Below are 15,551 nucleotides of genomic sequence, written 5' to 3' on the forward strand. Positions count from 1 at the left end.
CATACTATGGAAATGTGTACATCCTATAAAGATCGACCTTTTCTAGTTTGCTTTTCATGCTACATTTTCTTCCCCTTTTTGAAGAACAGTTCAAGATTTGCTTTTTCTTCTTCATTTTGCTTCCTATTTCTGGGATCCAATTTACATTTTAAATTAATTATCATAATGTGCTAGTTAATAGAACAAATTAAGTTAGATATGCTTGCTCAAGGAAGCAGCATTCTTGACAAACTAGTTATTTTCTCTTTATATTTGGGCTTCTTATATCATGTCCTTTCTTATCTATAAGACAATCTGAAATTCTTGTAGATGCTTTGTTCCTCCTGAGAAATCTATATAACTAATTTTTTAAAAGAATTTTGATGATTTTTCAAACATATCATGGTTTTTCACCATAATTTTCTAAAGTGACTGGTCATCAGTAAAATCTTAAATCATTAAACATTTTTCAGGATGAGGTAGCTCAGACAGTAATTGATGTTTGCATTCGTGAGGAACACCTGGTATCCAGTCCTCAGTATTGAAAGACAGAGTGCACTAGCGAGAGCTTTAAAACACTATCACAAGCAGTTTCAATTTCAAGGAATTTACCTTAGTGTATTATAAAAATATGTATGACTTTATTCATCTGTAGTGAATATAATACTTTATAGAATGAATTTTAGGCAGTTAAGCATTGGTAGGACGTAATATAAATCTGAGTTGCTCTAAAGATAGGTCACATTTACTTTTTATTCCTAGGGTGAAGAAGCTGATGATGATGATATCTACAACGTTCTTTCTACCTTAAAGCGTTTAACTTCTTTTCACAAGTATGTCATATTTATTATTCATGTTAATTTAACAAGTAACATATTGGCCAATGAGTAGACTGAACGTAACATTTAACTTTTTGCAACAGTGATGAATTTTTTAATATTAAATCATGACAAATTTTGCTCATTCAGATTTTCTCAGAATTGTTAGTTTTAATTATTGTTTTTTTTTTTTTTTTTTTTTTTTTGGTTTTTCGAGACAGGGTTTCTCTGTGGTTTTGGAGCCCGTCCTGGAACTAGCTCTTGTAGACCAGGCTGGTCTCGAACTCACAGAGATCCGCCTGCCTCTGCCTCCCAAGTGCTGGGATTAAAGGCGTGCGCCACCACCGCCCGGCAGTTTTAATTATTGTTAGTATAAGAATTGTCATTAATTTTGTAAACTAATCATTTCAGTACGAAGTGTACTGTAAACATTTTAGTCAATCATTATTATTTAAGAAATAGATGAGCTTATACAATAAACTGGAGTTTTATAAGTCATTTTTAATTGATGGTATGTAACAACCTTGCTAAGTAAAAAGTAAGATTGATGGGAAGGTTGTATATGTTGATTCAAAGTTGCAAATTTTCAGTTATAAGGGACCTTTTTCAATAAAAAAACAAAAATTTAAGATTGATTTCTTTCTTTTAGCTGTTCCACAATCTGTATGATAAGTATTTACAATATATTACTTAATTTCCAAACTATATATAGATCAATGAGAAAAGATTTTGAGGAAGTTATGCAAGTAATTCCTGTGGACTTCTAGATTATTATCATTTTTACTAAGTAGACAGAATAACAGTTGGATTTGAATAAGGAACAGTTGAATTTGAATAAGGAATATGGTTTGAAAGCACTGCTTTCAAATCCACATATCCCTGGAATGAGGTTTATCGTCTCCACAAAGAAAGAAAAACAGAATTGTGTTGACAGTAGAAGGTTTGTTGTCAAAAGGAAGCTCTTAATAAATTATTCACATTTCAAAAGCAGTTTCTAGCATCTAGGCTTTTTGTTGATTCTGGTAGTGCCTGCTGCTACTACTACCTGCTTTTGAGGGGGAAAAAACTGACTCTAGAGATGGAGACTAGCTAGCTTAACAGAGCACTGTAGTGAGATCTTGTCTCTGTGGGTGAGGGGAGGGAAAGAAGGAAGAAATAAAGAAAAAGAGAGAAATCAAATCCTTTTTTACATACAAGTAAACTTTTTGGAATTTTGTATAGAACTTAACTCTTATTTTAAAGTGTATCTTGTCATTTATGATAAAAGTTAACAACCACAGTCAAAAGAACTGGCTCTGTAGTGGAGTTCATGTTTCTTCCTTCAAAGTCAGGTAAGGTGGCATCAGAGACAGGAGGACGTGCAGGAGCTGCAGGCCATTCTGCACTATACATAGTGAGCCCTGAGAAAATCGTTCAAAAGTCTTCAGACTGTATAAATGCCTACACAATGAACTTTGAGTTTCTCATATTTCCGATCCTCTAGTTTTGTAATTCTATCCATTTGATGACAGGAGATTTCTCCCTCAAAAATACAAATGTAATTGTATTTTTTAAATTGTGAAAGGGTTCTTTTTAAAATGTGCTTTTAAATATAATAAAGTTGCGCATGTTTACATTACGAGTTTGGGTTAACAATCTAAGGAGAAACCTGATGTTAAATGTGAAACTTGTGGTTTATTTAACAAACTCTACCTCTACCATTAGCTCTTGTTTTCTTTCTTTGTTTTTTTTTTTTTTTCTGCATTTAAATGTTTCCATTATGGGTTGATTTTAATTCTATAAGAAAATGAAATATTTTTTTGTTATTCTGCTTAGTGAAACTGAACTTCAATTTAAATTATCTTTTATTCTAGAGACCTTTTTTATTTCTTTTAGTGCTCATGATCTCACTAAATGGGATTTATTTGGCAATTGCTATAGACTATTGAAGACTGGGATTGAACATGGAGCCATGCCAGAACAGGTAGGAAATTACTAATATTCTTTCTGTGCTTTAGGAAGCTAAGGTTTTCTGAAGCCTTTTGCAGAAAATACTGATAAGTCTAAAATACAACTAGTGCCTCGGAGAATTGTTGTCCTTGTGGTTAGAACTGTTTGTTATGTCTTATATTTAGATGTTTTAAAGTAACTAAAGATAAACTATTTTTATTATAGTGTATCTTTAAATTTTAATGTTAAAGTAAACATCCCTAAAAAACTATTAATTTCTATAATACATTTCTAGTGATGACTGTTTTGGTATTGTTATAAATACTGATGGCACCAGACCTTCAGCATGGCTTAATTTTGTAGTACAAACATTATTTGGCTCTGTGAGTTCGAGACCAGCCTGATCTACAAGAGCTAGTTCCAGGACAGGCTCCAAAACCACAGAGAAACCCTGTCTCAAAAAACCAAAAAAAAAAAAAAAAAAAAAAATTATTTGGATAAGAATCTGAATTTTTTGCCTAATCTGAAAGATACTTAAGTAATTAGCTAATTCTACATGAGAAAGAGAAGAGTTATTCTGTATATTACAGATACTCATGAGACCTGACTTCATATTTATTGGTGATGCTGGGGATTATCTCTTGACTCCTATTTGACAGTGATGTTTAGATAATGTATTACTACTTTTAAAGTAACAGAATGTCAAGAGAGAACAAAATGATAATTACAAATAAAAAGTCATTTCACGGGACGGTGATGGTGATGCCTTTAATCCCAGCACCCAGGAGGCAGAAGCAGGTAGATCTCTGAATTCGAGGTCAACTTGGTTTAAAGAGTGAGTTCCAAGACTGCCAGTGAGGGATGCACAGAGAAACCTAGTCTTGAAAGCAAAAACAGAGCAAACAAACAAAAGCCTAATAAAAGTCAGTCACAGAACACAAGTATGTTAACATCTGTAGTTTGAGTGACTTATAAGGCTGTGTCAGGGACACTAGTTAGGTGTAGATTTCAAGGCCAGCAGCCTGAGCCAACAGAATACGACTCCGTACCCCCCAAAATTTTAATATGTAAAATATACAAAAGGCCACAAAAGCCTTTAAAAAACAGTGTTTTATTGTTACTATAGTTAATTCTTCTCAATTGCCTAACATAGTTTGGGTGTGTAACTCAGTGGCAGAGCAATATACAAGGCCTTGGATTTGATTCCTAGAACTGCAAAAATAAATTGAAATAAAAAGTTATTTACTACCGGGCACTGGTAGCGCACGGCTTTTATCCCTGCACTCAGAGACAGAGACAGGCAGTTCTCTGTGAGTTAATTCAAGGTCAGCCTGCTCTGCAGAGTGAGTTCTAGGACAGCCAGAGCTACACAGAGAAACTCTTGTCTAGAAAAACAAAACAAAAACAAAAAAATTTTCTTGATCCCTCTCTTAATAAACACAGTGTACCTAATTAGGTGCTTTTCTTTCATTTGTCAAAGGAGGATAAAATCTGGGGCAAATGTGTCACATTTGAACATTTCCTTTATAGATATATGGGAGTTGTTTTATTCTTCCACTGTAGCTGAGCTCAGTTTTTTCTTCTGCTACAGAATAAAGTTAATGTATTTGCTTTATTGTGGCAAGAGGCTTAATATTTAACCATGTTGTTTACTTCATTTATTAATGGCACTTAAGTTTTCCATTCTGTCTTTATCTTACTTTTCAGTCTCCTAAATATAACTCATTCGTGTTCTCAAGGTATTTCTTACAAATTTGAAAGGTAATAAAGGTAGTCTTTTGTTGTTTATTTTCTTTAGGAAAAAAATAAAAGTCACACATTTCTACTTAATGGGATTATAAACCTTTTGATATTTATTTTTAATCCACTATACCATCATTTGTTTTTTAGCCACTGACTCTGACAGTCTCATAATGCCATTTTCTGCTCTTATCACTACATAAATTTCTTTTTCCTTGTTAATTTTTTACATAAGGTGTGTCATGCTTATTAGTAAGCATGTGTCTTACCTTCTCTTAGATTCATACCCTCAATCTTTAACCAGGTATATGAAGTCTGAAAGCATGACTACTAGATTGTGTTCTTGTTCACGTTTATATTTTTTACAAACATCTCCTAACATATATATAGAAATGAACCAAAACTGTATTTAACTAAGTTTTAGGATTATTTACTTCCCCTTTTCAGTTTCCAGCTGTTTGCTTTTAGTTAGAATAGAGATTTCCTTTGAGATTGCTTTTACTGAGCACAGACCTCAAAGAACTACCAAAACCTTTGCTGATGTTAACCCTCATTTATGCTCAGTATTTTGAATATGTCTAAAAGCTAGTTTTCTAGATATTTGGGAGGACTATATTTACCATATCCTTGACTGGTTTTTCCATAATAAACAATCTAAATCTCTCTGTAGTCTTACTCTTCAGGGATAGCAGAATTTGTTGGGTTGGGATAGGGGATTCTCTGGTAGTAATTTGACTTTTCTAATACCAATAATGTTTTAGGTGTTCCAGCTTTAGGATATATGGATGATTAAAATTTTTAAATTTACCTATTCTAATTTTTTATTTTTTGTATTCTAGTTATTTTTTTTAAGATTTATTTATTTATTTATGTATACAACATTCTGCCTCCATGTATGCTCGCATGCCAGAGGAAGGCGCCATATCTCATTACAGATGGTTGTGAGCCACCATGTGGTTGCTGGGAATTGAACTCAGGACCTCTGGAAGAGCAGCCAGTGCTCTTAACCACTGAGCCATCTCTCCAGCCCTATTCTAGTTATTTTTAAGTCATGTTATATAAATGTCCTGGGGGGGGGGGGCATGCTTCTTTCTGTCCTCATGTCTGTATTTTCACACTTTTGCACTTGTACATTCTGTATTGACTACATATGTTAGTATGTATAATGTAGAGGTAATCTAAACTTAATTTACATCATTTATTCCCTATCCAGTGTAACATATAGTATTTTGATGCTCTACCTTGATTGTCACTTTTAGTAGGAAACCTTTGTGTTTCATGACACTTGATGTTCTGAAGAGTACCAGCTTATAAAAAGTCTTGACTAATTTTATCTGATTGTCATATATTTCAATTTGGATTACATATTCTTCCACAGATGAACATTGGATGATAGTCTATTGTCAGTGTACCAAGAGGTTCATGAGTTCTGTATGTGACCAAAGTATTTTGTACAGTTAGTATGTGCTAACAGAAAAGGAAGAGGAGCAAAAAGAAACATAATGTCAGTTTGCTCACTATTGATATCACATCACTTGATTAAGGTGGAATCTATCAAATTTCCCCTATATAGTTAACATTGTCCTTTTTAATTCATAGGCTGTCAGATTTCTTTTAAAGTATATAAATATTGCTGTTTCTTGGCAAATTTTGACTTAATTCTATGCCATGATGTAATCTTATCTGAATCTCTGCTATTATGATCACAAAACAATTTCTAAAATGACAAATATTACTGTCATTTTGTATTTATTGATTAATACTATAGTATAAGGGAAAACTATCCATTCATTAATTCATTTAGTCATCTTTTTAATTTTAAATTATTTTTAATTTAGTATCCATATATTAGTATTGTTATAAGTCATTATTGTTGTTACTTATTTTGTTGCTTGTATATTTCCAGATCTGTCCTGTGGGAGCTTCTGTGTGTCTTTCAAACTGGCTCCTATGTGCTTTTAATAATTTTTGAGCACTTCTAGTAATCACGCATTGCAGGATAGACTTAAGCCCCCTGTGCTAATGTATTCTTAACGTATAAAAAGTATTTTAATGCCAGGTGCTGGTGGCGCACACTTTTATTCCCAGCACTCGGGAAGCAGAGGCAGACAGATCTTTGTGAGTTCGAGGCCAGCCTGATCTACAAGAGCTAGTTCCTGGACAGGCTCCAAAGCTTCAGAGAAACCCTGTCTCTAAAAGACAAAAAACAAAACAAAACAAAGTATTTTAAAATATACCAATACTATAACACAGTTATTACCTACTGTGAAGAAACCAGATTTTCTAAATTATTTTATCTTTCTCATACATTTTATTTTTTATAAAACAAAAGCAAAAGGTATTTCAGGTTATCCCTATCTTATTTTGTAGCTTTGTGCCTATTTCTTATTAGTATACTGTTGAGTTTAAAAGCCAGTGAGGTGGCTCAAGCAGTAAGCCTGACAACTTCAGTTTGCTCCCTGGATCCCCACAGAGAGAACTGACTCCTTGCCCTCTGACCCCCACATAGTATGTCATAGCATATGCACATCCCGCACACATATACAAAATAAATATATAAATGTGATAAATATCTTGACTAACATAAGAAAAAATAATATATTAAAACTGTATTAGTGTATCATTTTCATGGCTTCAAACAAGCCATAGAAGATTGAAAATCAATAAAGATCATTTACATTATTATTTACTTTCAATCAAAGTAGTATAATAAACTTGTGTATAAAAGAAAAGTAATGAAGGCCAAGTAAACCTTGTACTTGCTGTAAATTCTGGACCAGCCCTGGTCTACATAGAGAATTCTGAACTGGTTTGGACTAAGTAGTGTCACCCTATTTGAAAAAGAAAAGAAATTATATGTGATTACTGTTGGGCCTCTCCAAGAATCATTCAAACTCATTTATCACTTGAGAGGCAAAGGCAGGCAGATCTCTGTGCATTTAAGACTAGCCCTATCTACAAAGTAAGTACTGTGAGCCCCTTTCACCAAAAAGAAATAAAAAAAAATTTACAATAAGTTGAGTACTAAATCTTGACATTTATTCATTTGTATAAGCCATATGATAAGCATATAGTTTTTATATATTATATTTATAAAGTTATTTACTACAAATAAAACTGAAACTTTAAATAATATGCTTAGGGCCACATAGTATGGCACACCTAGTAAAAACCAAGCTTTTAAATTACTTCCATTCTCTTTTCATTTTTGCTATTGATGTGCTACTAGCATATGGTAGCCCAGGCTATGCTTCCATTCTTTTCTCATGCCTTCTTTTCCCTCACCCCATGCCTTTCTGATGTTTGCTCTATGTCAAATTCGTTTTTGTATTGATCTTTTTTCCCCAAATATCTTTTGGGCTGTTTCAATAGGAACTGTGGGGAGAGATTAGATGCTGGTACTTTATCCGTCATCATGACCTGGAAATCACCACATTATTCAGACTGAACATAATATAGGGGGTGAGTTTAACTTAAGTCAGGTTATTGTTTTTGGATAGATTATGGATTATTGTGTATGTTGTTAAGAATCATGCTTTCCTAGAAGACTGTACACTTGCTGAGTTTAGAACTTGTTTCAGTTGCATATTTCTGATTTTTTCCTCAGGCTTGTCATACCAAAAACTTTCAAGTAGTTTTTTTCAAATTGTTCATTTGATTGTTTGATTTTTGTTTTTGTTTGGTTATTTAAAAAAAAAAAAAAAAACAGGATATAACCCAGCCTAGCCTCAAATTCATGGAAAGCCTCCTGCTGTAGCCTCCCAGTTGCTGGGATTATAGGCATGTGTTGCTGTGCCCTGCTTGGTCCACTGAATTTAAGACAAAGACAGAAAAGCTTTCTAAATCTAAATAATAAAAATTAGATAAATATTGTGCTGGAACACAATTCGATTTTGAGATTCAAAACAAAACAAAAGGACATTACCCATATGTCTCCTGGCCATCTGCAGCAATTAGTCAAGCATGATGATTCATGCCTGTACCAACTGCCCTCAGCTACTTGGAAACCTAAGACTGGAGGGTCACTTGAACCCAGATTGCAGACTAGGCTGAACAACAAAGTAAGATGCCTGTGTCAGAATAAAATAATATAAATACTCAGATTATAAACCTAAAAATAACACTAGCTACAGTAAACTCAAAAAGAAAATATGAGAAAAATCTTTGGGAGTTTGGGTTATTCAAAGACTTCTCAGAAGGCTGGTCTAATTTCACATGCCTATAACCTCAGCTCCTAAAGTAACCGAGGCAAGAGGATTACAAATTGAGAACCTGCCTTGGCTACAGAGTAATAAGTCCTGGGTAGCTTAGTGAGACCCTGTCTCAAGATGACAAGTACAAAGAGAACTGCAGGTAGGGATATAGCTCAGTTGTGGAATAAATGCTGCTTAGTGCACATAAGACGTCAACCCCTGAAAGAAAAAGATTAGACAGATAAATGCCTGCTTACATGATTCTCTCCTTTAAGAAAACAGAAGGGGCCGGGCGGTGGTGGCGCACGCCTTTAATCCCAGCACTCGGGAGGCAGAGGCAGAGGCAGGCAGATCTCTGTGAGTTCGAGACCAGCCTGGTCTACAAGAGCTAGTTCCAGGACAGGAACCAAAAGCTACAGAGAAACCCTGTCTCGAAAATCAAAAAAAAAAAAAAGAAAGAAAACAGAAGCACTTAGGACTTAGGAGTCAGGGACAGGAGGATATCTGCCTGGTATACAGAGCGAGTTCCAGGACAGGCTCCAAAGCTACGAAGAGAAATCCTGTCTCAAAAAATAAAAGCAGGGGGAGGGGAGTAGGATTAAAAATGCAGAACCAGGGGCTGGAGAGATGGCTCAGAGGTTAAGAGCACTGACTGCTCTTCCAGAGGTCCTGAGCTCAATTCCCAGCAACCACATGGTGGCTCACAGCCATCTGTAATGAGATCTGGTGCCCTCTTCTGGCCAGCAAGCACACAGACAAACAGAACACTGTATACATAATCAATCAATCAATCAATCTTTTTTTAAAAAGTGCAGAACCAGAAGCCATCGGAAAGTTACAGTTCTTAGTCTCACAGGTCAGACCTTTAGCCCAAAGCTCCAAGTTATATAATGATAATGATTGCCAAAAGTTAAAAGTTTAAAGTGTCAGTGGAGGCTAGACAGTGGGCCCAGTTGATAAGAGCCCTGGCTACTCTTCCTAATTGCTCTACTCAGGTTCAATTCCCAATAACCACATGGCAGATCACAGCCATCTGTAACTCTAGTTCCAAGAGATCAGACACCTTCTTCTGGCATTAGTGGACACCAGTGTACAGACATGCATGTGGACAAAGTAGCCATACACACAAAATAAATTTTTTTTTTTTTTTTTTTTTGGTTTTTCGAGATAGGGTTTCTCTGTGGCTTTGGAGCCTGTCCTGGAACTAGCTCTTGTAGACCAGGCTGGTCTCAAACTCACAGAGATCCGCCTACCTCTGCCTCCCAAGTGCTGGGATTAAAGGTGTGCGCCACCACCGCCCAGCACAAAATAAAATTTATAAAAGTAAATGTCATTAAGTTAATTTTACTTTCTTTTAATAATTGATGGAACATGAATAGTTGTATGTATGAATCCTATGGATATGACTACAGTGAAGTACATTATTTAGAAAAAACATATATTCTAACACCAATATAAAAAAAATCTTAAAAGCAGCAACATTACATATGTCATCTTATGTGTATGTGATTTTTAAAAAATGCTTTTTCAGACCAAGGGCATAGCATACATGAATTACAGTAGAATGGTTGACCAGCAGATAAATAATAAGCAAAATTTCTGTAAGGTAAATGTAGAGTAATTAACATAATTTTAATGGACTTTAAACAAAAAAATCTATTCATAGGTTCAATTTTGTTGTCTTTTATAGTGCTACTATTTTTTAAAGTGCCATATATTCATTTAAAAGCTAACAAAGTCTGGCATGATGGTATATGCCTGTAATTCCAGCGGTTGGGAAGTGGATAGAAGAGGAGAATCAAAGCCTCAGCTAATAAAACCCTATCTCAAAAAAAAAAAAAAAAAGGTACTGGGAACATGAGTAGTGCTTACCCAGTCTCCATGAGGTCCTAAATTTAACCCCAGGACTGTCAATAAATATTATAAATAAATAAATCTTGGATTATTAAAAGTCTAATGAACAAGGCTGGAAAGATGACTCCAGAAGTTTAGAGTACTTACTGCTCTTGCACAGAGGATCTGGGTTCAGTCCCCCGTACTCTGTGGTGCCTTATGACATCAGTTACAGAGGACTTGACTCTCAACTTTTGGCCTCTTCTGGCACCCACCTGACATGTCTATGGTTTTGATGTGTATATGCAAGCAAACACACATATACTTAAATGTTTTTAAAAGCTAATCTACAATTAAGACTATCTTTGCTATTTATATGTATTTTTTAACGTGAAATGATGCCACTCTTCTATCAAATGTCTCTTGTGTGTTTCCTAGCATTTTTAGAAAGCTTTCAGATTTTTCTTATCATACTAAGATGACAGTTTTATTGCCCAATTCTTTTGAAAGTAAAAAGGGTTACTATTAATTACTCTGGGGCATAACTGAGACCTAAGAATAGACAGGACATAAATTCAACTGCTTGTAAGGTAGTCTGTGATCTGGTTTCTACTTAATCAATCTGTTTGTGCCTGTACTTAGCTGTGACAGCCTATTCCTATACTTTGAAATTTTGATTCCTTTACCTGTTTTTATATTATTCCAAGATTAGTTGTATATTTTTATTTTTTGATACCAGAAGGTACAACCAGTGGTACAGTACAGCATGTTCTTAGTATGTTCTGGAAGATGCATTTATTCATTCAGCACTAAAAGTAAAGTAAAATGAAACAAGGTAGATGCTTGCTTTTCTAAAAGGTTTGTGTGTGTGTGTGTGTGTGTGTGTTACTTTCTCTTGCTAGCTAATTTGTGAACATCTTTTTTGCACCCTAACATATGGTTAAACCAATTATCATATTATAGTTTTGGTGCTTTGTAGGAGGGTCATCTATGTGTTACTTTCTTTGGTTAAATAAAGAGACTGCCTTGGCTTTTTGATAGAGCAGGATTTAGATAGGTGGAGTAGACTAAACAGAATGGTGGGAGAAAGAAGCAGAGTCAGGCAGATGCTATTATGAAGCTCCGGCCCAAGATGGACATAGGTTAGAATCTTTCCGGTAAGCCACCACCCCGTGGTGCTGCACAGATTATTAGAAATGGGTTAATCAAGATGTGAGAGTTAGCCAGAGGCTAGAGCTAATGGGCCAGGCAGTGTTTAAATGAATACAGTTTGTGTGTTGTTATTTCGGGTGTAAAGCGAGCTGTGCAGGAGCCAGGTGGGATGAAAAGCAGGCCTGCTCGCTTCATCACTACAGTTCTTATTCATCTTTTAATTTAATCAAGAATGTATTTGTGTTCAAGCTCTTCTGTCTAGCAGAAAGCTAAGGTCCTTAGTAAACAACTATTTCAAAATTCCCAAGTATTCAGATACTATTTGCTAACCTTTTATTTTGGTATTTTAGTGGTTACTATGGAATATCACTTGGGTATTGACCAAATGGCTACTATTCTATATTCTATATTGTTTATATATTTATCGATCAGATAGTTTATATATTTGTAATTTATTGCCTTTTCTCATGCTTTCCTTTGTCTTTTGTTGTTTCTCTTTTTCTCTAAATTTTTGTTGTTGTTTTTTGGTTTTTGGTTTTCGAGACAGGGTTTTTCTGTAGCTTTTGGAGCCTGTCCTGGTACTCACTCCGTAGATCACGTTTGTTGACTGAGGTTTCTGTCCCATCCCGTCCCACAGCCGTTAAGCCCCAAAGAAACACACAGAGGTCTACATTAATTATAAACTGGTTGGCCTATTAGCTCAGGCTTTATATAACACTTATAACTTATATTAGCCCATTATTCTTATCTGTATTAGCCATATGGTTTGGTACCTTTCATCAATGAGGCATTTTCATCTTGCTTCCTCTGTGTCTGGGTGAAGACTGAAAGCTGACCTTTCCTTTTCCCAGAATTTTGTTCTCATTGCCCCACCTCTACTTCCTTTCTGGCTACTGGCCAATCAGCATTTTATTAAGAATAATACAAGTGACAGGATAAAAGACCATTGCCCCATAGCACTCCCCCCCCTTTTTATCCCAAAACTAAGAACTCTGAATCTAATATTCTTTTTTTAGCTTTTTGTCCACACCATTGTCCATAGCATCTTGTAACCAACAGTCTAAACAAAGATAAATATCCATAATCCTTTTTTTTCGGGGGGGGGGGGGGATGTGGGCATAGTTTTCCAGGCTACTTTCTGAGAGCTGGGATTAAAGGCATGTGCCACCACCTCCCGATTTATTCTGTATTCTTGATTCAGGCTTCACCTCCTATGCAAATTAAATTTTTCTAAATTTAATTAGTCCAGAAGCTTGTCCCCTTGTCCTCATTTTCATCACTAATAGTTTATTTTTAAGAGATGTTGTATCAAAACAAAATTGGGGAAACTAGCCTATAACCCCAGTGTTTGGGGGGTATAGGCAGGAGGATCAAAAATTCAAGGTTATCTATCCTTGGCTACATAGCAAAATATAATTCATCCTGATCTATATGAGAACCTTTCTTTAAAAACAAAATAAAAAACCTATCCTGATGTGTAGGAAGCTGAGTGATTCTCACTTACTCAATTTGCTAATGAGAAATTTAAAAGCCATAATTACCATTATGAGATTAAGAAAATGCTTTATTAACAGTTTTTTCCTTTAGTTGTTTTTGTTTTTTCCTGAAACAGGGTTTCTCTGTATAACTTTAGCTATACCAGAAGTCACTCTAGTAGACTAGACTGTCCTTGAATTTACAGAGATCTGCCTGCCTCTGCCACCCAAGTGTTGGGATTAAAGGCGTGCACCACCATTGCCCAGCCAAAATCCCAATTTTTTAAAATTTTAATACTGGGAGTATCTGTCACTCCAGCACTGTAGAATACATTTAAGGTGTAGTGTGTCATAGCTCCCAGTCGTTCAGAGAGCAGCATTCCTGGGCTTCAGTATATGTCAAGTATATGATTAAGAGAAGATACTGAAGGCATTCCTGCTTAATTTACCCAAAAATATTTGTTGCAAATTAGTGTTTTCTTCTTAGGAAGAGCACTGCTTTGTGCAAATATGAGAACAGAGGAGAGAACTGAAATAAAATCTTTGTTTGTTTGTTTGGGTTTTTTTTGGTTTTTTTTTTTTTTTTTTTTTTTTTTGGTTTTTCGAGACAGGGTTTCTCTGTGGTTTTGGAGCCTGTCCTGGAACTAGCTCTTGTAGACCAGGCTGGTCTCGAACTCACAGAGATCCGCCTGCCTCTGCCTCCCAAGTGCTGGGATTAACTGAAATAAAATCTTTAATACTTACTTGGAGTTTCTTCTTCCATCAAGATAATGTCAATGAAGAAAAGAGAAAATTGAGGCACATAGAAAAAAACTTTTCATTTGTTTAGTTTTTATTTTATTGTTGGTTTTACTTCATCTTTGCTCCACAGACATGATATCACAGGATAAATGACTTCTAGACAAGTTAAGACAATGTTTTTGTATAGAAGATAAAATACCAAAATGACTATTTAGTTACATGGGTTATCTATATTGTTATAGTATTGTTATATAATTATAACACTGACCAAGAAAAATGTCTCCCAGTCAATGACAGCTAGTTTTTTTTATTGTAAAACAATATAGTAGGATCTTTTTTAAAGTAAACTTTTGAAGAACACCAATATGTGGAACATTAAAATGAAAAGGCTGTTTGGAATCTGGCTTTCCACATACCCACCACCAAGAAGCTTCTGTGAGACTCTCAAAAAATATTTTGAGAAGCTGCTGGTGTGAATAGTAATAGGGAAAGAATTTGTGTTTGTGTGGATTCAGATAAATGATATAAACAAAGCAATTCTTGAACATTAATTATTTCTATATCTCCATTTTCTACTATTTACTATTGATTTGAATATCTGGTTATAATAGTTTAGCAGTACATCTTTTTTCAAATTAAAGAGTTTAATTTGCTTGCTTAATCAAACCCAGGGCTTTGTGTACTCAGCCAACTCTGTAGCACTAAGTAAGCAGCATGGCATCTTACCTCAAGGAAAGTATGTCACTCTTTTCCTTCCACAAACCTTCTCGCAAGTGTACTTGATAATAATTAAGTTGGAATTAACTCAGAAGTATCTCAGGACTACCAGGTATTCTATCAGTGAGCATGCATATACCAAATGGTTTTATGCACTAATGCTTTTATATTGACATTATTTTAGGAATCCTTTTTCTGCATTTTAACATAAATCAACTTTTCTCTTTTTTTGTTTTTTTGTTTGTTTGTTTGTTTTGTTTTTTGTTTTTTGAGACAGGGTTTCTCTGTAGCTTTGGTGCCCGTCCCGGAACTAGCTCTTGTAGACCTCGAACTCCCAGAGATCCGCCTGCCTCTGCCTCCCAAGTGCTGGGATTAAAGGCGTGCGCCACCACCGCCCGGCAATCAACTTTTCTTTAAGTAAAGCCATGGCATAGTCTCTTTAGTGATTTTATCAAAAGCAGCAACACTTGTTCCTCTTAATTCTTATAAGTTATTTTGAGTTTCCATGTAGGCTTATGATGATACCCTTTGCTTATGTAATCTGAAACCTAGTACTGTAAAATTAGCAGAACTACATTTATTCAGTTAGTTTCTCCAACCTTCTACTTGATTTTTCTTTGAACTTATTATCTACATGTAATTTGTTTTATGGTACTAAAGTTTATTGTGTGTCAATACCAACACCAGCTAAATTTAATAGGTAAAATATTGGAATAGTATTATACACATAATTACAATAAAGGTATACTATGTGCTTAAACTAAAATGTAATTTTAAAAAAACCTGTTTCTTGCTGGCAGTGTAATTCAAATGTGTAAGAGCCTGTGTTTAAGGCTCAAATGGGGTGTGGGTCTGCCCCAATGAAACTTTATATATATAATGATTTTTGATTGGTTTTACTTCCTTGAATTTTATCACCTCGAGACCAAAGACTTGAACAAAATATTTCATAAACGGGGGAATTTAGATACTGA

The 15,551-nt window shown here is 34.9% G+C and overlaps 1 protein-coding gene across 1 annotated transcript in view; it reads left to right on the top strand.

The window, feature by feature from the left end:
- Stag1 (STAG1 cohesin complex component) overlaps nucleotides 1-15,551 on the top strand; it is a 327,633-nt gene that overhangs the window by 264,656 nt on the left and 47,426 nt on the right. The window contains exons 20-21 of the mRNA XM_057766709.1: nucleotides 742-812; nucleotides 2,673-2,760. Coding sequence (XP_057622692.1) covers nucleotides 742-812; nucleotides 2,673-2,760 — 159 coding nt within the window. The remainder of the gene's footprint in view (nucleotides 1-741; nucleotides 813-2,672; nucleotides 2,761-15,551) is intronic.

This window comes from Chionomys nivalis, chromosome 4, assembly GCF_950005125.1.
Source record: "Chionomys nivalis chromosome 4, mChiNiv1.1, whole genome shotgun sequence".
In the NCBI taxonomy this organism is placed as follows: domain Eukaryota; kingdom Metazoa; phylum Chordata; class Mammalia; order Rodentia; family Cricetidae; genus Chionomys; species Chionomys nivalis.